General features: G+C 48.6%; 2 protein-coding genes across 2 annotated transcripts; both read left to right on the top strand.

The window, feature by feature from the left end:
- The first annotated feature begins 3214 nt into the window (after nucleotides 1-3214).
- On the top strand, nucleotides 3215-15683 carry Ndufs2 (NADH:ubiquinone oxidoreductase core subunit S2). Its single transcript, XM_021177238.3, has 13 exons — nucleotides 3215-3374; nucleotides 4182-4288; nucleotides 9433-9623; nucleotides 11150-11270; nucleotides 11642-11829; nucleotides 11948-12025; nucleotides 12167-12252; nucleotides 12508-12627; nucleotides 13293-13422; nucleotides 13844-13939; nucleotides 14105-14188; nucleotides 15211-15268; nucleotides 15454-15683. The coding sequence occupies exons 1-13, from the start codon at nucleotides 3280-3282 to the stop codon at nucleotides 15489-15491; spliced, it is 1392 nt and encodes a 463-aa protein (XP_021032897.1). The 5' UTR covers nucleotides 3215-3279; the 3' UTR covers nucleotides 15492-15683.
- Nucleotides 15684-16123: 440 nt separating this feature from the next.
- Fcer1g (Fc epsilon receptor Ig) lies at nucleotides 16124-20835 on the top strand. The gene is made up of 5 exons (XM_021177229.3): nucleotides 16124-16364; nucleotides 19123-19214; nucleotides 19362-19397; nucleotides 20307-20327; nucleotides 20470-20835. Exons 1-5 carry the CDS (start codon nucleotides 16316-16318, stop codon nucleotides 20530-20532), a joined length of 261 nt encoding a protein of 86 aa, XP_021032888.1. The 5' UTR covers nucleotides 16124-16315; the 3' UTR covers nucleotides 20533-20835.
- Nucleotides 20836-22518: the final 1683 nt, after the last annotated feature.

Raw genomic sequence — 22518 nt, 5'->3', positions numbered from 1 at the left:
TCTCCCCAGCCTCTCTCCCCTCCAGCTCTTTTAAGCATCCAGAACCGCCCTCTGTGTGTGAGTGGCAGATCTGTAAGCCACTCAGCCAGAAGCTTGGTCACTGGGACTCTGAAGGATGGAGGATGTATCATTGCTTCCCAAAGACCTTAGTGGTTTTCTTTTTTCCTTAAAAAAGAAAGGGGGGGGGAGGGAAGGGACTTGCCCAGGGGAAGGGAATCTCTAGCAAGCAGATGCATTTAAGGCACTGAGCCAGCTGATGACACATCTTTTTTCCCAAATCCCACTATCAGCCCTCAGCTGTCTCTTTCCCGTTTCTTTTTTTCTTTTTTTTTCTTTTTTTTTTGTGGAACAGAGCCCCAGGGGAGGTCAGGACTGGGGGAAAGGGTCTGGACAGCAGTCACAGATGAGACTCTGTCCTGGGAGAATTCAGGCCCTTCCTATCCAGCCTGGTCTAGCCTATGCTTCCTCACTTCCTTGAGGAAGTCATTTATGCTACCCTCTACCCCAGAGGCTAATCTGTTAGAGTCAAGCTGTCTGGGTTTAAAAGGAAGTGGGGAACAGGTAAGAAAGCATTAGGAGAGAAAGAAGAGAGGATGGGACCAAGGCACTGAGAAGAAGAGGTGGTACAGACAGGAAGGCAAGGAGACAGCTGTTAGAACTTTGTTAGAATGGAAACAAGAAAGAAACAGACAGAAAAGGAAGCGCTAACTACTTGTCTTTTTATAGGAGGAGCATCCAGAGTAGGTCTGTTCTCATTCATTCTCCTTCTCTCCCTCCCTCCCTCTCTGAAGTCCCCCCCACCCCGAGTTACTCCAGTCTATCTAAAGCATAGAACAGCCATTCCACCCTAGGCCTCCTCCTCCCCAACTTCCTGAGTGCCCATTTCCCTGGCTCAGCTCCCAGGAGATTCCCCCAGGCTCTTGGCCCCGTTCCTACCCACACCCAGCTACCCCAGCACACCCCACTACCTCAAGTCAGCCAGACCCTCACCTAGACAAGACCTGCTCTCTCTCTCTCTCTCACCCAGAAGTCATCTCTGCTACTTCCTTGAGCCCACCTTTCAAATCCAATAGTTCCTGGAATATCTAGTAGTTTTTGACTCCTCATTTCCCATGGGGGGAGGGGAGGAGACACACACACTGAGAGAGAGAGAGAGAGAGAGAGAGAGAGAGAGAGAGAGAACCTGGGATGGGGATAGTGACCAGTATGTGCATGTGTGTGGGTGTTAGAGGAGGGAACTAATGACTCCTCTGCTTCCAGAACTGGAGGGGACTAAGAAACCAAAGCACACACTCTCAAGGCAAGGAAGTGAAGCATTCAGGAGCGGGGGCAATTTCTGCTCACTCCACCCTGTGGCCACTTGTTTCCCCAGGAAATCCCCAGGAAGGAGAGTACACTCAGCAGTCCCTTCCCTTTCCCAGAGAAGCCCCACCTCCCCTGCCCCTGTCCCCTTATTCATTCTCTACCTGGTCAGCTCCTGTCCCCCACATCATATTCCTCAGAATGCTTCCTCTTCCCCTCCCTTCCTGCTCCCATCACTAATACCTGTCCTGGTCCCTATCACTTCCTGAACTACCCACCCTCTGGTGATTTCCAGTCTCACCTCTTGACCCATCACATGCCCTGACCCTCCCTGGTCCTGAGCAGAGGGGCTGAGGCAGGAGGAGTCAATCACACAAGGGATGAGGGACCAGAAGGGACAGGGGCAAGAGGAGCTGTCACCAGGATACTCTTATTGCCCCTTTCCATCCCCCCATCTGAGCTGAGAACAAAGAGTGTGACTAAGCAGTGAAAGACAAAGGGCCACAGAGTGGCAGCTACAGCGCGTGGGGAGGGGGGTGCTGGCAGAAGGAGAAGGCACAAAAGATGCAGTGTCCTAGGTAGCCCCCCAAGAGCCCTCATCCCAGTTCCTGCTCGAACTACCCTCAGGGCTAAGCAAGCTAGAGTCTGTCTTGACTTCACATAGGATGGATTAACACAAAAATGAGGACTCCCCCCTCCCATCATCACCACATTTTGTGTTTAAACTATATCTCAGGAGGAAAGGCCCAGAAAAGAAGAGGGGGCTGTAGAGGGTAAGGGGACCAAGCCTCTGCCTTGACTTTCTGGGGATCACCTTGTCTACACCAGGTCTTGGTCAGTTCCCACAGCCAACGGATCTCTGGTCCCACCCTTTGGTATGCTTCCCATTAGGTCAATTTTCAGCCTAGAAATCTGGCTTTCTCCTCTTCCTCTGCAACAAAGAATGCTCGTGCCACTCCCCTGGTCTGTCTGCTCCACCCAGCTGCACCGCTGGTGGCCTATGTCCCAGGGACCCTGTCTGGGGGAGATGTGGAGGAGGTCTCTTTCCAATGAGAAAATTGGAGAACCTCAAAGAGTGGGTGGCCCAGCTGGAGCCGGGCTTGGAGACAAAAAGAGACAAAAATCAGTCTCCAGGGCAGGAAAACTCTTTGTCCATACAACATTAGGCTCAGAGTCCTGGAATTATTACATTTCTATGTTATTAGATACGTCTGAGGAAGACTGTGGCACATAAGGCTGTCCAGAATGGAGGTGGGTTACTAGGTATTGCTAAGGGTGCTCCCTGAGTCTGTGACTTGGGCATCACAGGGATTTAAGTCACTGTCAGAGCATTTCCCCCTCCCATTTGTAAATTGGTGCTTCCTTATCTTTGCACCAATTGCCCCCTTGCTCCACCGCCGCTCGTGGCCTTGGCTGTGAATTCCCATTTGTTGTGACTTGCCCATCTGCACTTGAGTCCCTTCCCACAAGCCCGTTTCCGGACCTCTGGAAATGAACACTTTTGGATTTCGTAGTAAAGAGATAGTCATCAAAACTTGGGGCTTCTGTCGGAAAGCAGGACTACCGCAGGAGACTGGCCAAGATGGGAAGGGAATAGTCAAGGAACGTCCATACAGAGAGTGCGTAGGGGACCTAGCGGGAGCGCAGTTTCTAAGGTAAGTTTGAGTGCAGAGCATGGACCTAGCGGGAAGTGCTGGATTCTGCGCGAAGTTGCCTCAGGAGAGAGCAGTCAATGTCTCTCACGCCCAGAGAAGCCGTGGGAGGGACGCCCTTACTAAAGATGACCGCAGTCGTCGTTATTGAAGCGCAAGTGAAGCTGAGAAGCGGAATCCGGATGTTGTTCCGTTCGCAATTGACCTCCCTGCCAGCTTCCAAGATGGGGACTCCGCTGTGGCGATAAGAAGGGAAGCCCACCAGGAGGCGCGCGGGAGCGACTTCCGCCCGGCTCTCCTTCCTACAGTCTGCAGCCCGGTAAAGATGGCGGCCCTGAGGGCGCTGCGCTGCCTCCGCGGGGTCGGAGCCCCGGTGCTACGGCCCGGGTCTGGGATCCGCTTGCCGAGTCAGCCCAGCAGGTGAGGAGGAGGCGGTCCCTACGTGCGGTCTCTGCAGAACTGCAGTGTCTCCAGTCTGAGGACATTTCAAGGGCTCTGTGACCCCTGAGGGGAGAGTGACCCAGGCCTGTAACCCTCCTCACGCAGACCAGATTTCTTAGGTTCCTAGGTGCAGCCAGCCTCCTGTGGCAAAGGATGGGAAGTAAGGGAGATGAATTTTTATTTTTTATATTTTTTTGTCAGAAGCGAAATATGCGGGATGAAATATCCTCCCCTTCAGATGAATGGTTAGAGAGTACCTCCCATATCCGAAGGAGACCCCCTCTTCTCTGAGCCCTCTTTCCCCAGTTCCCTCTTTTTTGCTCGCCTATGCTCTTTCCCTCTCTCCTCCCGCCTTCCGTACTCCCTGTCCCTTAGTAATCTTAGGTTTACCATGCATAAATGATGTTCTCAACATTCATATTCAGGAAGCAGCTTCGACCCCGGCTTTGTATGTCCCAAATATATGTGTCAGTGTCTTGGCATTGAAGAACACAGCTCTGCAATTCAGGCCATCCTTCTTCGGGCTCACATAAGAGTGGATAGGATATTTTGGAATATATATGTATATACAAATATATGTATGCCTGCAATAACAACTAGTGAAAAAAAGCCATGACTTTGAAGGAGAGTGGGGAGGGGGATATGGGGGGCTGGAAGGGAAGGGGAAGGGAGAAAGGTTGTGATTCCATTATAATCTCCAAAACGTGTTTTGAGAAGTGACTTGGAATGGAAGAACCATGCATACTGCTCATGCCCGGTGTATAGGATCTATCTTTAATTCCCCAGAGGCGCTCGGCAGTGGCAGCCAGATATTGAATGGGCAGAGCAGTTTTCGGGAGCTGTCATGTACCCCTCCAAGGAAACAGCCCACTGGAAACCTCCTCCTTGGAATGGTGAGTGCTGAGAGCTGCTGTTTCAAGTTGTCAGAAATCTTTGCTGATGTTTTTTGTTTGTTTTTCAATTCAACGTTTCTCTGTGTAGCCTTGGGAGTCCTGGAACTCACTCTGTAGACCAGGCTGGCCTCGAACTCAGAAATCCGCCTGCCTCTGCCTCCCAAGTGCTGGAATCAAAGGCGTGTGCCACCCCTGCCCAGCTAGTGTAGCGGGTCTTTGCTATTTTGTGGCTTCTCTTTTTTCCTCCTCTTTACCCCTCCCCTATTTCACTCCTTATCACTAGATGCGAGAGAACGAAAGATAGAGGTGGAGGGGAGGGAAAGAGAGAGAGAGAGAGAGAGAGAGAGACCAACCCCTAAATCTAATTTCTTTCCTTTTGTTTCTTCTTTGAGCACAGCCTCTAAAAAACTACAACCAGCCTCCCACCCCCACCCACATCCCTGAGTACCCATCCGCTACCACCCCGCCTCTTGGGGTGTTTATATACCCCTGAGAAGTTTTAAGAATTCCAAGTGTCACACAGAAACTATTTGCAGCTGGGAAAACCACGCCTCTGCATGAGACAAATCACAGTCAGCTGCTGCAGTTAGTCTGAAGCAGCCCACGTTCCCACACCTGGGATTAAAACGAAAGCACATTCCTACAATATTTCTGTGTTTTTTGTTTTTCTGTTTTTTTTTTTAAACTCAAATTCTAAAATTGTCGCGATAACTTAGCTCTTTTGTTTTTCATACTCTGAAACAGGGTCTTGTGACAGAGATACGGCTCAATGGTTAAGGGCACTTGGTCTTTGAGAGGACCTGAGTTCAGTTTCCAACACCCACATGGCAGCTCACAGCCATCTGTATAACTCCAGTTCCAGAAGATCTGCTGCTCTCTTCTGCCCTTCTGCCCTCCAAGGGAACCAGATGTGTGTCTCTCTCTCTTTCTCTCTCTCTCTCTCTCTCTCACACACACACACACACACACACACACACACACGGGGGTGGGTGGGGAAGAGGTGGAACAGGGTCTCAGGTGCCTCAGTCAGGATCCCTGAGCCTTCCATATGCTGGGATTACTTTGGTTTTGATCAGTGGTACCCAGATTGTTTTTCAGTATGGAAACCATTTAGTCATCTTGGTTTTTTTTCCTCTTGTCCTCCATAAGTCACCAAACCATGTAGATTTTCCCATCATTTCTCTTTTTTAATTAAAAACAAGTCTCTTTTTTTTTTTTTTTTGGTTTTTCTAGACAGGGTTTCTCTGTGTAGCCCTGGCTGTCCTGGCACTCACTTTGTAGACCAGGCTGGCCTCGAACTCAGAAAACTCGAACTCAGAGGCCTCCTGCCTCTGCCTAAAGGTGTGCGCCACCACGCCCGGCTAAAAAATAAGTCTCTTTAGATGTATCTGCCTGTGTCTGGGTGTTTGGCCTGGATGTGTGATTATGTACCTGCCACATGTGTGTCTGGTGCCCATGGAATTCAGAAGAGGGCGTCAGATCCTCTCTGTAACTAAAGTTATGAATGATTATCAGTCCATCACAGGATAGTCTCAGCCTGCCAACCACCCGATAATGACACAGAGACAATTATTATAGCTCAGGCTTAGCGATGTGATTTCCCAGTTAGCTCATATAATCTAATTAACCCACTTATTCTAATTTAAGTTCTGCTGTGCGTGAGCCGTTAGTGTCCTCTTACTCCGTTCTGTCACCCATTCCTTCCTCTGGCAGGCGAATCTCCTACCTCTGGCTCTTTCCCAGAGTTCTATCTCTGCTCAGAACTTCTGCCTGTCCCCTCCTGCTTTGCTATAGGCTGCTCAGCTCTTTATTAAACCAATCAGAAGGCGATGGAGAAGCCCTGCGATAGAGAATGCTTCATCAAAATGACGATACCAAGGTTGGCGCACACTTAAATCTCTTCTGGGTGCAGAAATACAATGGTTACACAGTGCAGTACAAGAAATTATCCCAGTGTGAGCCACCACGTAGGTGCTGGGAACTGAACGTGACTATCCTGCATGAGCCGCAAGTGCTCTTACCAACTGAGACATCTTTCTAGCCCTCCCTTTAATATTTTTTTTAGATTATATATATATATATATATATATATATATATATATATATATATATATATATATATATCTTTGCCTGTCCATACATGTACCAGGCAGCTTTTTTTTTTTTTTTTCTTTTTTTGATTTTTGAGACAGGGTTTCTCTGTGTAGCCCTGGCTGTCCTGGCACTCACTCTGTAGACCAGGCTGGCCTCGAACTCAGAAATCCACCTGTCTCTACCTCCCAAGTGCTGGGATTAAAGGTGTGCGCCACCACCACCGCCCGGCACCAGGCAGCTTTTTAAAAGAGATTTGTTTATGAATATGAGTGGTCTGTCTTCATGCATATCTGCATACCAGATTGTGAGCATCATGGGTTGCTGGGAATTGAACTCAGGACCTCTGGAAGATCAGTCAGTGCCCTAAACCACTGAGCCATTTCTGCAGCCCAAACCAGGCTGTTTTATAAGGACGGTTGTGTGTGTACACTACAGAGAACAGGAGAGGGCATCACGTCCCCCAGAACAGGGTTGTGGGTGGTTGTGAACCACTTGTGTAGGATGCTGAGAACCAAACCTGACTCCTCTACATGAACAGCAGGTGCTCTCAGCTGTCAGCCATTTCTTCAGCACTTCCTTTTAAAATCCCATCGTCCTCACTCCTGATGTCCGTTTTCTATTGCTCTCCCAACTCTTTTGAGATACAGCCTCACTCTGTAGTCCTGGATGTCCTGAAACGTACTCTATAGACCAGGTTGGCCTCGAACTCACAGAGATCAGCTTGCATCTGCCTCTCAAGTGCTGGGATCAAAGGTGTGTGCCTCCATACCCGGCTATCGTCATCACTCTTGTTTAGATCTGTCTTGTGTTAGATCTTGGGCATTTCAAGAGGGTTTACATCACTTGCCTCTACCCCTACCCCGACTGCTGGGATTAAAGGCAAGCATCATCATGCCTGACCCAGTAAACCCTGCCTGGTAACTTACAAATTTCATCTGTTTCTAGTTTTCACATGTAATTGATTACAAGTTAAAGTCTAATTTTCTTTCTTCCTATTTGTTTATGTAATTTTTTGAGATAGCCTCTCACCATGTAGCCATGTAGCCTTGGCTGGTTTGGAGCCTTGCTCACCATGTAGACCAAGCATGTGCTTGCCGCCACCTCCTGAGCACTAAGAATACAACAACCATGCCTGGCTCAAAAGTGTCAGTTTCTTGAGGGTAAAAACTGCATGCTCTCATATGCCTTTAATCCCGGCACCTGGGAGTCAGAGGCAGTTGGGTCTCTGAGTTTGAGGCCAGGTTGGTACACATAGTGAGTTCCAGGATAGCCAGAACTCTGTAGAGACCCTGTAGCCAAAAACAAAACAGAAACAACCTTGCCTTTTGGGCTGGGAATGTAGTCTAGTTCGTAGAGTGCCGGTTTAGCAGTCACAAGGTCCTGGGTTTGATTCGATACCCAGCATGGCATAATCTGGGGCAAGAGGGTTGGAATTTCAGGGTTACCACCTTCAACTGCATAGTGGTCGTGAGTTTGGTGGCCTGAGCTACATGAGCCCCAGTCTCAAAACAGTGATGAGCCCTGTCATTTAGTAGTAATCTTTCTCCTTCATGCTGTCTTGAACTCACAGATCTACCTGCTGCTGTCTTCTTTGTAATGACATTAAAGGCATGCACTTCCATACTGAGCTTAAGAATGTATTTCTCACTGATTGTCCACTTATCAGATACATTTAGATATATCATGAGACTTACAGATAAGAAGGCCAGGCTCAGTGGTTTAGAGCTCTTGAATAAGACCTCGGTTCAATTCCCAGCACCCATACGTTGGCTCTCAGCCATCTATAACTCCAGTTCTGGGGATCTTCTGGCCTCTGTGGGCTCCTGCTCACACGTGGCACACATATGTACACACGCAGGTGTAGCCTCCCATAAGCCTGAAGCAGGCTGAGCCAGGCTTGACTTTGTTGCCACCAAGGAGATCACCTGGGGTGGAGCCTGCCTCCCTTGATCACTCTATTGTTCTGCCACTGCCGCTGCTGCTACCTGCTGCCTAGCTGTTCTGGAGCCTACACGTGGTCAGTTGCAGCTGGGCTCCAAGGATGATTTGGCGAGAATGGGCTTTCCCCTCTCTTTATAAAGCGTGTGTGTCTGCCATTAAAAATTTGAACCTTGATCAGAACACTGTCTTGGTTCCATCTTTCTCTCGTCTCCTAGTTTCCCTCTCTTTCAGCGCTGGCCTGCCATTCAGGTATACCCGTCCTTGTGAGCCACTGGACGGCTCACCACACTCAGGCACGCACATACCCATTAAAAAATGAAACTAGTAAATGTTTGTCAGCTGTGGTAGCACATGCCTTTCTAGTTCCAGTGCTTAGGAGGCAAAGGCGGGCAGATCTCTGAATTCATAGCATTGTGGTTTACATAGTGAGTTCCAGGCCAGTTGGATCTATAGTAGTGAAACCCTATCCCAACAAACAAACAAACAAACACAGAAGAAGAATAGTGGCCACGCCTGGTAACAGGCCTGTAAGCCCAGTTCTTCAGGAGGCTGAGGCACAGCTGTAACTAGTGTAGACTACAGAATGAGTTCAAGGCCATCCTGGATAACCTGGTGAGGGCCTGTCTGAGAGGAGGAGGTGGGAGGTGGCTCAGGGGTGGAGCTTGTGCCCAGGTTCTATCCTCAGCACAACAACAAAGTAAAAGATGTTGTGTGGCAGTGGCTCTCAGCCTTCCTAACACTGCAGCTCTTAATACATTTCCTCAGGTTGTGGTGACCACAGCCATAAAATTATTTTTGCTATTACTTCATAACTAATTTTGCTACTTTTATACATTGTGATGTAAATATCTGTGTTTTCTGATGGTCTTAGGTGACCATGAAAGCGGTGCTTGACAGGGGTCTCGACCCACAGGTTGAGAACTACCACCCCGGGGCCTATGACATGAACTTAATGATCAGAGCTTCCTTTCGTTTTCCCACCTGTTAGCCATCTTCCTAGTTATTGGAATGAGGGTGCTAACAAGGGATGCAATGGTGGGCCAGAGGCTGTACCAGGGGGATCCCCAAGGGAATTATCATTTGGCCCTGACTTATTTTCCACTTCTCAGATGTGGACATTTTGAAGGAAAAACCGGTGACCAACATGACCCTGAACTTTGGGCCCCAGCACCCAGCAGCCCACGGAGTCCTGAGACTCGTGCTGGAACTGAGTGGAGAGATGGTGCGGAAATGTGACCCTCACATCGGGCTCCTGCACCGAGGCACGGAGAAGCTCATTGAGTACAAGACCTATCTGCAGGTGTGGAGGTGACCAGGGGCCTGCTGATGGCAGCCGGGGAGAGCTGAGACCTGATGGGTTTGCTGCCCCAGAGCTTCAGGGCGGGAGAGTGGTGGGGGTTTAGTGCTTTGAGGCTAGCAGGACTGGATGGAGAGTGGAGAAGGTGCTAAAGGATGTGGGGCTGGATGGGTTCTTTCAGCATCCTGACCTTACAGCCGGGGGCCCCTGCCAGTTTCTCTCTGTCTGATTTCTGGCTTTTTATCATTGCTCTAGTGCCTCAGTTTCCCTCCTCAACTATGAGTGTGTCAAAGAGAGTGTCCCAGAGGGCAGAGAAGGGGGAATGAGGTGTCAGCTCTTTCAGATTAACGGCTGATTCTCGTGTCTTCCCACTCTCTTGATTTGTTTTCAAAACACTCAGTGAGTCAGAGTGACCGGAGGAGGTTTGTGACAGAGTTTGCCGTCGTAGAAGAACTGTGTGACCTAAATAGTTGAAGGTCGGGTTGGAAGGAGTTGGATCTGGAATAGATTCTAAAGGTGGTTTTTGTTTGCTTGTCGGTTGTTTTTTTTTTTTCTTTTTCTTTTTCTTACTGTTATGAAGAAAGGCCTTGGAATAAAGGGCTTAGACCCAGCTCTGTGACTTCCTCCAGAGAGCCAAAGCAGTGGTGGCTTCAGGTCCCAGCTTTCGTGGGTTAACTCCTGTAGCATCATCCTGCGTCACTAATGACACCAGGACCAGAACAGGCTGTCCCAGGGAGGATTTTAACTCCGCCTTCTTCCTGGAAGCTGGAACTGACTTAGTAGGCAGCTGGGACTTAGCTTTCTTGACATTCTGGGCTAAAGTTACTATAAAACGTACTCCCTTTCTCCTTCCAAGTCTCCTTCCAAGTCTCGGTTTTAAGGGACTAAGAGGAGAAAGAAGTGTACGGCACTCTCTGAAAGGCTTCCATGCTGAAGTCAACTTAAAATGGCTTGGGAGGCTGAGGATGCAATTTTTTAGGAAACGTTATGACTTAGTTGCTGAAATTATTATTAGAAATTAGATTACACAGTCTCTCTCTCTCTCTCTCTCTCTCTTTCTCTATATATGTGTAGTTTTGGCATTTTGTTTTGAGACAAAGTTTTACTATGTAGCTCTGGCTATCCTGGAGTTCACTAAGTAGGTAGACCAGGCTGGCCTCAAACCCATAGAGACAGTTGATCTGTATCCTGAAGATACTGTATAATTTTGGGCTGTGTGTTTCAAGGGTGTGTTTAGTTACATTTTGATAACTTAAAATTTGGCCATGGTAAGAGTATTTTTACCATGGAAATTGTCAACATGATAAATCAAAGTAATGGTAAATCTCCAATCATTTTAGATAGTCAGTTTGTAAACATTTTACGCTAGTCTTAAATCAGCATGGTAGTGATTTGGGGGACATTTCATCCTGCTTAGCTGAAGGCTCTAAAGGTAAGCACTAACTTTCAGTGCCTGTCACGGGGAAGGTTTCTAGCAGCAGTGGACGCCTTGGTCTGTTAGATGTGACCTTGATGCCCTGTTTCCCCAGGCCCTTCCATACTTTGACCGGTTGGACTATGTGTCCATGATGTGTAATGAACAGGCCTATTCGATAGCTGTGGAGAAGTTGCTAAACATCCAACCTCCTCCCCGGGCACAGTGGATCCGAGGTATGTTTATTTCTGCTGTCCACTGTTGAACACGGGCATCTTAAGTGCACTGGACTCAACTGTGCTATTTAGATTCCAGATTCCACCCAGAATGATCTGTACGACGAGTCCTCGGCTCCCACGTACTTCTTTCTTTAAAAGAAGGAATAAAACAACACCCATGATAATATATATTTATTTATTTACTGTGTGTGCATAAATGTGAAACAGTATATATCAAGGCGTGTGTGGGGAGGTCAGAGGTCAGCTTCTGGGGAGTCGGTTCCCTCCTACCTAACATGTGGACTCCAGACTTGTTAGCAAACGCCTCTCTCTGCCGCCAAGCAATCTTTCCAGCCCCTTCCACCACTCCCTGTCTTTCTGTCTCACAGTGCTCTTTGGAGAGATCACTCGGATTTTAAACCATATCATGGCTGTCACCACACATGCCCTGGACATTGGTGCCATGACTCCTTTCTTCTGGATGTTTGAAGAAAGAGAGAAGATGTTCGAGTTCTATGAGCGGGTGTCTGGGGCCCGGATGCACGCCGCGTATATCCGACCTGGAGGAGTGCACCAGGTGAGTGAGCTGCTCTCTGGCCGCTCTCCTCTGCGGCCACTGGAGGGCAGTGTGGGCTGTCGGAACTCTGGCCTTTTGAGAAGCGGTGCTGTAACAAGAATCACCACTTGGCTTCTAGGACCTACCTCTTGGGCTTATGGATGACATTTATGAATTTTCCAAGAACTTCTCTCTTCGGATTGATGAGGTGGAGGAGGTGAGACAGAACTCGACGCGGGAAAAATACCTTTATCTCCCAGAAAGGCTTGTGGGGTTTTAGGACCCAGCAGTGCATAAGTACAGAGGCTTTTGAGATTGTCACGAAGAATATTAGCACAGTGGGCTTCTCCATCCATAGATGCTGACCAACAATAGAATCTGGCGAAATAGGACCATCGATATTGGGGTTGTAACAGCAGAAGACGCACTTAACTATGGATTCAGGTAGGAGAGGCCGTAGAGAGGTACAGCCCAGTGTCTTGTTTCAGCTGTGTTTGATGCTATGCTCTCCATGCCTGGAGTTTCTGTTCCATAACCAGATGTGGGGAGGGAGATGGGAGGCGTGCATGTCCTCTGTTGTGGGGGATGGGAGGGAGATGGGAGGCATGCTTGTCCTCTGTTGTGGGGGATGGGAGGGAGGTGGGAGGCATGCTTGTCCTTTCTTGTGGAGGATGGTCCTATGCCCATTATGCCCTGTAGTGGGGTGATGCTCCGAGGCTCAGGCATCCAGTGGGACTTGCGGAAGACCCAGCCCTATGACGTTTACGACCAGGTGGAGTTTGATGTTCCTATTGGTTCTCGAGGGGACTGCTACGATAGGTAAGATTCGAATCATGGCTCAGCTCTTCGTTCCTGCCTGACTTCTCTTTGCTCTGTTGCCTAGTATCTGTAGGAGCCCGTGGAACGTGTTAGACTTGGTAGAGTGTGTATTTAGCAGTCACAATCCCCAGTATGGCCCGCACCACCACATATACCAAATCAGACCGCTGGTTTCTCCCCCACACCCCCACCCCCACCCCATGTGCCGCCATGCTATCTTAGAACTAGTTTGGACTGCATTTGTAGCCGAGAAGGCTGAAGCATAAGCTAGGGATTAGCCTGTCCGTGATGGAGTCCGAATCCTTCTGACCCAGCGCTCTTCCTGTTTACTGACCCTGAGTAAGATTTGCTGCTGCCGGTCTCTTTGTTTATCTTTCCATTCAACTCCCTTACTCTGCAGTCCAAACTCTGAGTGAGGGTAAGGAGGGGAAAGTACAGGCCACCTCTGAGAGAAAAGAGAGAGAGGTGATTTGGAGAAGGACTTACCAGTAGAATCCAGGCACTTCGGGATGTGAATGGGCAACCATGCCAAGCAGAGAGACTGTGCCAGGGGAAACTGAGGACCATTTACTGACCATGTTTCAGGTCTTCCGGGGCTTCCATCCAGACTCCTGCTCACCCCTCAGTCTGCTTTCTCTTGTTCTGAGTCTGTCTCATCATTTCAGGTACCTGTGTCGTGTGGAGGAGATGCGCCAGTCCCTGCGAATCATTGAACAGTGTCTGAACAAGATGCCTCCTGGGGAGATCAAGGTTGATGACGCCAAAGTGTCCCCACCTAAGCGAGCAGAGATGAAGGTTGGCCTCAGGAGAGGGAAGAATCGAGGGGTCTTTGCAAGGGGCCGGTAGCTGTGGAGCACGGGTCTTGGGTTAAATCCCACCTTTCTGTTTAACTTGCTAAGACTCAGCCTCTCACAGCGAGCGCTCATCGTTTATTCCGCCATTACTCTCCCTGACCTACATGTGGGCTGTTAGTCTCTCTGAAGGTAGAGATTGCTGTCTCTCAGGGGAAAGCCCAAGGCTAGAGCTTGTTGTTTGTTTTGTTTAGACAGGGTTTCTCTGTACAGCCCCGTCTGTCCTGGAACTTACTCTGTAGACCAGGCTGGCTTCAAACTCAGAGGTCTGCCTGCTTTTGCCTCCCAAGTGCTGGGATTAAAGGTGTGCGCCACCGGCAGCCAGATGGATCTGGTTTCTTGATGCTTCCTTTTCCTTCTTTCAGACGTCCATGGAGTCACTAATTCATCACTTTAAGCTGTATACAGAGGGCTACCAAGTTCCTCCGGGAGCCACATATACTGCCATTGAAGCTCCTAAGGTGAGGGGGGCAGGGGAGGAAGCCTCTGTGTGGTGGGTGGCCAGAGGCAGACAGCGAACAAAGTACTCCCTCACTAGTGACAGAGGTGTAAAGGGAAGCCAGACAGGGTTTGGTAGGAGAGAGCTTTTCCTACTAATGGGGCATCCAACTTTCTTCCGTGGACAGGGAGAGTTTGGGGTATACTTGGTATCCGATGGCAGCAGCCGCCCTTATCGGTGTAAGATCAAGGCTCCCGGTTTTGCCCACCTGGTAAGACAATCCCAGTGATTCTAACTGCAGCACGTTAATAATTTACTGACCTTGGTTGAGTATTGTTATTCTTTTTCCGCCATTATTTTAAATTATTTAGGGTTGTTTGTTTGTTTGTTTGTTTGAGACAGGGTTTCTCTGTGTAGCCCTGGCTATCCTGGAACTCACTTTGTAGACCAGGCTGGCCTCGAACTCAGAAAGCCACCTGCCTCTGCCTCCCAAGTGCTGGGATTAAAGGTGTGCGCCACCACTGCCCTGCTAGTATTTATTTTTTAACTTACTTGTGTGTTCTATTTATATATGTATGCCACATGAGAGCAGGTGCCTGCAGAGGCTAAAAGGGGACATCAGATCCCCTGGAGCTGGAGTTACAAGTGACAACCAACTAACTACCTGCTGTTGGTTTCGGGAGCCAATCCTGGGTCCTCTGCAAGAGCAGTGCATGTTCTTAGCTGCCGGACCATTTCTCCAGCACCTGGCTCTTTGGAGATAGAACTTTGCTATACAGCCCTATGGTGTCTAGAACTCCCTATGTAGCCAAGGCTGGCGTCAAACTTATTATCTCCTGCCTTAGCCCTCCCGGTGTGAGAATCACAGGTCTGAAGCTCCACACCCAATTCCTGGTGAAGCTTTGTTTTGTTTCATTTGTTTGTTTAAGACAGTTTTGCCACATAACCCAAATTAGCCTGGAACCCGTGTGAGAGCTATCCTTGGATTCACGGTCACCCTCCTGCCTTAGACTCTCAAGTACTACAATAACAGCCATGAGCTCGTGTGCCCAGTTTATTGGAGGATTTTGTTGTGGTGGTGTTTGATTTGTTTTGAGACAGAGTCAAGGTCTGTGGTTGGCCTAGAATTCTCTATGTAGACTAGGCTGGCTTCAAACTCATGAATGCCTTCCCCAGTGCTCAGGTTAACCGTGTACCGTGTATACTCCCACACCGGCCAGCCTTTGGGTGAGATTTTTAAGAGCTCTTCTCTGCAGACTTGGGTTAACACTGTTGCCACCCCCATCTCCACAGGCTGGTTTGGACAAGATGTCTAAGGGACACATGTTGGCAGATGTCGTGGCCATCATAGGTATGAGACCTTTTTATTATATAGTAAGATGTCTAAGACAAGGGGTTTGGGATTCTGTATGGTAGCAGAAACCAAACACTTCCTGTTCAGCATAGACTGAGTCCTGGCCTCTGGGCCGGAGTTTCTTGGACATCGTAATGTACTCTGGACCTCTGGTGATAACATTTCATTCTCTAACCTTTTAGGTACCCAGGATATTGTGTTTGGAGAAATAGACCGATAAGCGAAAGCACCACCCTCGAGCTGCCTTGCCTGTCAGCTGCTCCTTCGAGGCCTGTGTCTGGTGGGAGACAAGGCTGTGTGTCTCTGCGTGTGTAAACAAAGGTGCACTTGTTCGCACTTAGCTGCGCAGGCTTTCTGTGCATGTACTAGAAAAGGAGACATTATATTAAATTAGCCACCTTTTGGCCCCTAAGCTCAGCTTGTAATGTGTCTTTCTTGGTGTCTTGCTGCCTTTCACTTTGTATTTCTCTGACTTAGATCTTAGTTTTCCCAGCTGATCTCCACCCCCCTCTCTGAGTCTTGCTCTTTCCACTTCTCCATTCCCCATTTCCCCTTTCCCTCACTTCCTCCTGCTCCGACCCTCTTGGTATCTATAAAACTGCTAACTCAAATGACAAATGGGTGTATAAAGTTCTAGATAGGAAGGTAGGGGTTATGGTGGGTGTCTAGGGGAGTCTCTAGGGGCAGTTTGCTGCCTACATAGCATGCATCTGAGTGGTGGGTGGTGGTGGGTGGTTAAATATGGTAGATATAGACAACCTTTCCCCAGCATGAAAGTCTGCTCATTCTGTGGGTTAGGTTGGTCCCTGAAAGGGCTGAGTCTTAAGAGGCCAGATCGTCCAGCTCCCCAAATTGGCCCTTCCGGGAGCTGCCTGGTCTGTAGTACAGGAAGGGGAAGGGGCCAAAGTGTGGGCGAAGGCGTGGCAGGAAGGAGGGAACTGTGGTCAGGGAACTGTTCGTGGGCACAGCTGCGCAGTTCTGTCAGCGCAGCGCGATCACCAGCGATCACCAGCTCCCAGCGCCGCAGCCCCCAGCGCACCCAGGATGATCTCAGCCGTGATCTTGTTCTTGCTCCTTTTGGTGGAACAAGCAGGTAAGGGGAAGGCTTCAGCGAGCGTTAGCTGGGCTTGAGTGGGAATCTAGGGCAGGAATTGGGGATGGAAGAAGACTGGCCTTAGGCGAGCCCGCCAGGGCCGAGGCAGATTCTGAATTTAGCCCTGTTGGATCCCCACCCAGGCACAGCCATTATTTCTTGTTGTCTCTCTCTCTCTCACACACTCACTCTCTCTCTCTCTTTCTTTCTTTCTTTCCTGACTTTAGAGCCTATATGAAGGGTGGGTTTGTCAGGGGTCTGGACTGTACAGCACGGAGAGCAGCTTCAGGAAAGTTACATTTCTTGATCAGCAACACCATAGGATGCTCTGTTGGGAGCTGGTATCTAGCTAACTAGATAACCCTCTATATAGGCAAGGGCCTGTCTGCGCTTGGGAGTAAGGCAAGGGAGTCAAAATAGAAATGAATGCCATTTCTGGGGATGGTGAGGGCCACGCCGTTCCTTGAACTGATAACGTAGGCATCAGAGCACAGAGTCCTGTAGTCTCAGTCGTCAGCTGAGAAGAAAAGCCAAAAGCAGCACGAAGCAGCGGCTCTGAGGTTCTGCTCTGCCTGTGAACACCCCTCAGCGTCGGTGTCGCTTACTGTGTGGTCTATCAATCCTGGTGTGAGGAGGAACTCCTGTAGCCCAAGTTAGCCTTGAAACTCCCTGTTTAGCTGAGGGTAACCTTGGTTTCCTGGTCTCCTGCCTTCTCCTTCCAAATGCTGGCTTTATAGGTCTGTGCCACCATGCCCAGTAAGAAGTTTTGAAAAGCACTGCTGATTGACAGCTGGCTTTTTTTTCAGAGGTGGGGTTAACCTTTAGGGAAACAGAGAATGACTGGGAAGGAGGGTCACAGAGAAAAGCCCAGACTTTGGGAGCAGGAAACCTAGATTTGAGTTCCAAGTCTGTTGCTCAACTCTGGCCCTGAGTGTTTTCTTAGCTTTTCTGAGCGCCTGGGTTTCGTCATCATAAAATGGTGAAGTTGGTGTATCTTTCACAGGGTAGTTTTGAGATTTATGCAATATCGTGAGTGTGAGTGCTGTAGAGCAAAAAGAATTTTACTGATCTTAGTTAACCTGACTTGTGTGGAAGTGGGCAGGGCTACACCATTTTGTCAACCGATAAGCAGACAGGCCACGTGAAGTGCCCGGTCTTAGAGTCTTATGTATCAGCTGAGGAACGTAAAAAAAATGTCAAGGTCCCTCCAGCAGGCTAACATCCGATTATCTCTCCTGATAAGGCTGGAGCCCAGATCCTGTGCGAGCATTTGAGGCAGGATCTCATCTTATGGCCCAGGCTGGCATCATGCACAATCGTCCTGCCTTAGCCTGGTGTAGTTAGTTGTATGGGGCTACCATGTTCAGTTTCTGTGTCCTTTAATTTGGGGGTTTTCTTGGTTTTTGGTTTTTGGGGGTTTTTTTTGTTTGTTTGTTTTTTGCATGCTTTTTGTTTTGTTTTGTTTTCTGTTGGTGTTTTGTTTTGTTTTTTAACCTTGAGACAGGGTTTCTCTGTGTAGCCTTGGCTGTCGTGGAACTTGCTCTGTTGACCAGGCTGGCTTCCAACTCAGAGATCCACCAGCCTGCCTCCCAGGTGCCGGGATCAAAGTTGTGTGTGCCACCACCAGCAGTTTGTTTGATTTCACTCTATCCTAGGCTGGTCTTGGAACTCACTATGTAGCTCAGGCTGACCTCAAACTCATGGCGACGCCTTCCTCAGCCTCCCAAGTGCTGGGATTATACAACCCATCTCTTTCAGCTCCTGTGTGATGCTTTTAAAAATTTTTATTTCTAGTTGCATAAACTTCCCTTCTTGGAAGCCTATCGTGATTAACAGGACAGAATAGCAGGAGGAGGAATCCGTATTTTAAACTTAGTTTGTGGTCTTTCCTTTGAGCTGTGGTCGGTCACCATCCAGCTTCCCGTGCAAAGCCAATGGCATCTCTAGAGCCTCAAAAAGCAGTCGCTTTGGTTTTGGTTTGTTTTTTTGGTATCGTTAAGTTCTCTGGTGAGATAAAAAGCAGTGAGGCTGAGAAGATGACCAATAATAGAGTAATAGTCTTGCCTCCCTTCCCCAGCTCACATCCTTCCTGTCCAGCCCTCAGCCACAGGTCACAGGACTTAACAGAGACATACTCGTGTGGTTTCTTTGCTGAAATTTGCCACTATTTTCCTCTCCCCTCCCCCTTTGGGCCGAGGTTTTCTGTTTTTTTTTTTTTTTTTTTTCCTTTTTGTCTCAGCCCAGTGAACTCCAATGGGTCCTTGAGGTAGACCAAGTGCTCAATGATGCCAGAGGAACCACAATACTGAAAAGAGAGCTGCCGGGTGGGTAGAGAGGGAAGTCTATAGTAAACCTAAGTCCTAGTGCAGCAGAGCCCTTCATGCTTCCTGTCCCACCCCTGTCGTGGTCTCAGGGGCAACCGGGGAACAATAGTCTAGAGAGGGAGTTAGTTTCTTCCCTTAGAAGGCCACCATGGGCTTGGAGAGATGGCTTAGTGGTTAAGAGCACTGACACCTCTTCCAGAGGTCCTGAGTTCACATCCCAGCAACCACATGGTGGCTCACAACCATCTGTAATGGGATCTGATGCCCTCTTCTGGTGTGAACTCATAAAAATAAATAAACCTTTAGAAAAAAGAAAGAAAGAAAGAAAGAAAGAAAGAAAGAAAGAAAGAAAGAAAGAGTCCTTTCCCTTCCCTGAGGGATGGCCCTTCCCTTCCCTCTACACCGGGTCCCATGGGCACCCCGTATCCCCTCAGCTGCCCTGGGAGAGCCGCAGCTCTGCTATATCCTGGACGCCGTCCTGTTTTTGTATGGTATTGTCCTTACCCTACTCTACTGTCGACTCAAGGTAAGGTGGGGTGGCCTAAGAACCAGACCCAGAAGTGGGGGTGGGGGGGACAGCAAGAAGGGGAGCGAGAGGGGTTCCCCATGGTCTGAAGGGAAAGAAGATGGGCCCCCAACTTCTCCTTTTCTGATTTCCTTTCCCCCACTCCAGATCCAGGTCCGAAAGGCAGCTATAGCCAGCCGTGAGGTATGGAGTCTCCCACATCTGCACGTCAGCGTTTCTTTTCAGGCTTTTGACCTTTTCCGGGGCCTTAGCCTGAGGTCTGACACCCCTGGGAAGGCGTGTGTCTTAGGTGTTAATCTGTATCCTGCCCCTCGTCTCAGGATGGGTAACAACCTGCTTGCTATCTAGCTGAACTGCAAATAAAATATCCAGACAGGAAATAATCAAGTCAAAGTGTGTGGGTCTCTCCGCCCTCGTGGATCATTGGCCAATTCGATCCACGCGGGCTAAGGGAGCAGAGATGTTGTTGGAAGCCCTGTGAGTACGTTTGATGAATGACCACACCGGGACTCACTGTCAGTAGGCAGATCAACTTTATTTAGGGTGATTCAAGGCTTATAAAGCTTTGAGGGACTGAGAGCAGGGACAACCAGAAATGGGAAATGTCATTGGCTGGGGTCTTAGGGTGTCTGGTATACCTCATTAGCATGGGGAAGCATTTCTGGAATCTCAGGTTCTGGCTGAACAGGTTTTGTCAGGACTAAAGAAATTGGTCCTAAAATCTAATTGAAGCTACGTGACATTCCTCAGTGTGGGCTTAGAATTCCCCAGACAAGGTCAAAAAAGGAAAACCCCTGCTAACAAAGGGAGTCTCCCACATTGCACCAAGCCCAGAGGCTATACCCCGCTATGGTGAACTTCGACCTTAATTAGCAGTTTTCCTACAGAGGTGACAATTAATACACTGGAGACTTGCATGTTGCTCTGAAGTGTGTTTGTAGTCACACTGGTAAATGAGCAATCATGGGAGTGTGCCTAGCTTAAGGCAGCTACCATTGATCTTGACCCAGATACTCCCTGGGTAGGAAGGAGAATGATGAGGGGCCCTGGAGAAGGTGGGTCTCTAATGCCTTGCTCTTTCCATCTCTGTAGAAAGCAGATGCTGTCTACACGGTGAGTGAACCTCTTTTTATTCCTACCTTAGGGGTCAGAAAAAGAGGCCGGGGTTGGGAATGACCTTGATAGGAATGGAGTCTGAGGTGGAAGGGGGCCCTGTGATGCACTCAGATTCCTGATCATTCTGATTCTCCTGCAGGGCCTGAACACCCGGAGCCAGGAGACATATGAGACTCTGAAGCATGAGAAGCCACCCCAGTAGCTTCAGAACAGATGTGCTTGGGTGCATTCTTTTCCCGCCTCTAATTCTCTCCTAGCCCTCTTGGTTGACATCGCTATGTCACCTCTGTGCTTTGAAGGCTAGCTGACCTTATTCACATAATGATGCTAGCTAGGCTCTACATCAGTGTACACTGGCAGGTCCCCATCTCCGTTAAAGACTTACTCACTGACATTTCTTTTCTTCCATCCTCCTTTGCTTCATTTCTCTTTCCTTCCCTGATCCTCGACTCTCACTAAACAATGGAAAGGGATTACCCCCCCAATAAAGCTGCCAGAGACCTGACTCAATTCATTTTGTCATTTGTCACATACTGGTGGAACTTGGATTAAGTGTTCGGTTGGATAGTGGCGATAGTTTTGAGTAAGGCAAACTCAGCTCCTGAGAACACAGGACTCTAGAGCTACTTTGTTCATTTGGCGTATGGATGCTGACTGTATCTGGATGAGAGGGGAGACCATCGGTCCCTCGGTGCTCTGAGATGGAGCTGGAGCAGAGAGCATTCTCACACTCTTTTTTTGTTTGTTTGTTTTTTGTTTTTTGAGACAGGGTTTCTCTGTATAGCCCTGGCTCTCCTGGAACTCACTTTGTAGACCAGGATGGCCTCGAACTCAGAAATCCGCCTGCCTCTGCCTCCCGAGTGCTGGAATTAAAGGCGTGCACCACCACTCCCAGCTGTTTTCTCACACTCTTAACTCTGTGTTGGGAGTAGAGATGTATTTGGAGACATTAGAACCTGAGAAATTCTTTCTGTACCCAATGTGGCTGTTTGCATCTGAAAAATGAATCATGACTGGTTTGTGGGGAAGCCTGTATGTCTAACCCAGAATAGTCACCAATCTAGATAGTATCTATCCAGCGTGTGCGTGTTTGAGGTAGCATAGCTGGGAATCTAAACATTCAGAAGGAATGTGATGACAAGGATCATGACAATATCCTAGTGGAAGACTTTATGAGAACTTTCAGGGGATTTGGGGGCAAGAAGGGCCTTAGAGAGAACCTAGTAGAGAGGTAGGCAAGGCAGGGGGAACAAATCGGCTCTCAATGGGAGGTCGTTTCCCACAAGGAATCACCTGCCAGTCCCTGTCCTTTCCCCAGAATCTCCAGGAAACTCTGCTTGGAAATATTTAAGCCTCATTAGGTGCAGTGAGCTCTGTCTCTGGCCCTGCCTGCATTTCTTCCTGAAAGGGCCAACGCGACCAAGCTTTCCCTCCCCTCTCTGACCCTCCCTGACCCCCCTCCCCCACAACCCTTGTGCCAGACAACACTAAAGTGCATAATGATTTCTATTTTCAAACTGTTTTTCCATTGTATCATTTTATCTGCTTACTGACCTAGATAAGAAATCCAGGCTCTTTGAAATATTAACCTGACTAAGGTTACCTTGAAAGCAGGGATACTGACTTTCTTGTCTCTGTACATTGTTCTACATGAAACAAAAAGTTTTTTTTTTTTATTATCATTTTATTTTATTTTGGCTTCTACATTGGGTGTTCAAACGCTAGAATAAGGACTGTGCCATTAAACTATTTTTGTTAGTTTTCTTTGTAGTGGGTAGGGGGTTGTTTGTTCTGTTTTGAGACAGGGTCTTTCTATTTTGTAGCTCTAACTGGCCTAGAACTTACTATATAGATCAGCTTGGACCTGAACTCAGAGATCCAACTGCCTCTGTCTCCCAAATGCTGGCATCCTTTTCCTTTTGAAAGAGTCTCTCTAAATTTTCCAGGCTGGCCTTGAACTTCCTTTGAGTCTCAGGCAGGCCTTGAAATGGAGAGCCTTGCTTCAGCCTCCTTAGTAGCTACAATTACAGATGTATTCCCATGGGCCCAGAAACACTGAATAAAAAGAGAAGGGGAATGGTTGTGAATGGTGAAGGTCTTGTGAATGGTGAAGGTCTTGAAGGAGGTTGAGCAATTGGAAGACATTGGAGTCTCAGTCTCAGTCTGTGGGGGCTCCAGTGAGCCTCCT

This window comes from Mus caroli, unplaced genomic scaffold (genome assembly GCF_978045245.1).
Source record: "Mus caroli unplaced genomic scaffold, Mus_caroli_1 scaffold_1, whole genome shotgun sequence".
Lineage (NCBI taxonomy): Eukaryota > Metazoa > Chordata > Mammalia > Rodentia > Muridae > Mus > Mus caroli.
The sequence above is the reverse complement of the archived record's forward strand: the minus strand, read 5'-3'. Positions and strand labels throughout refer to the sequence as shown.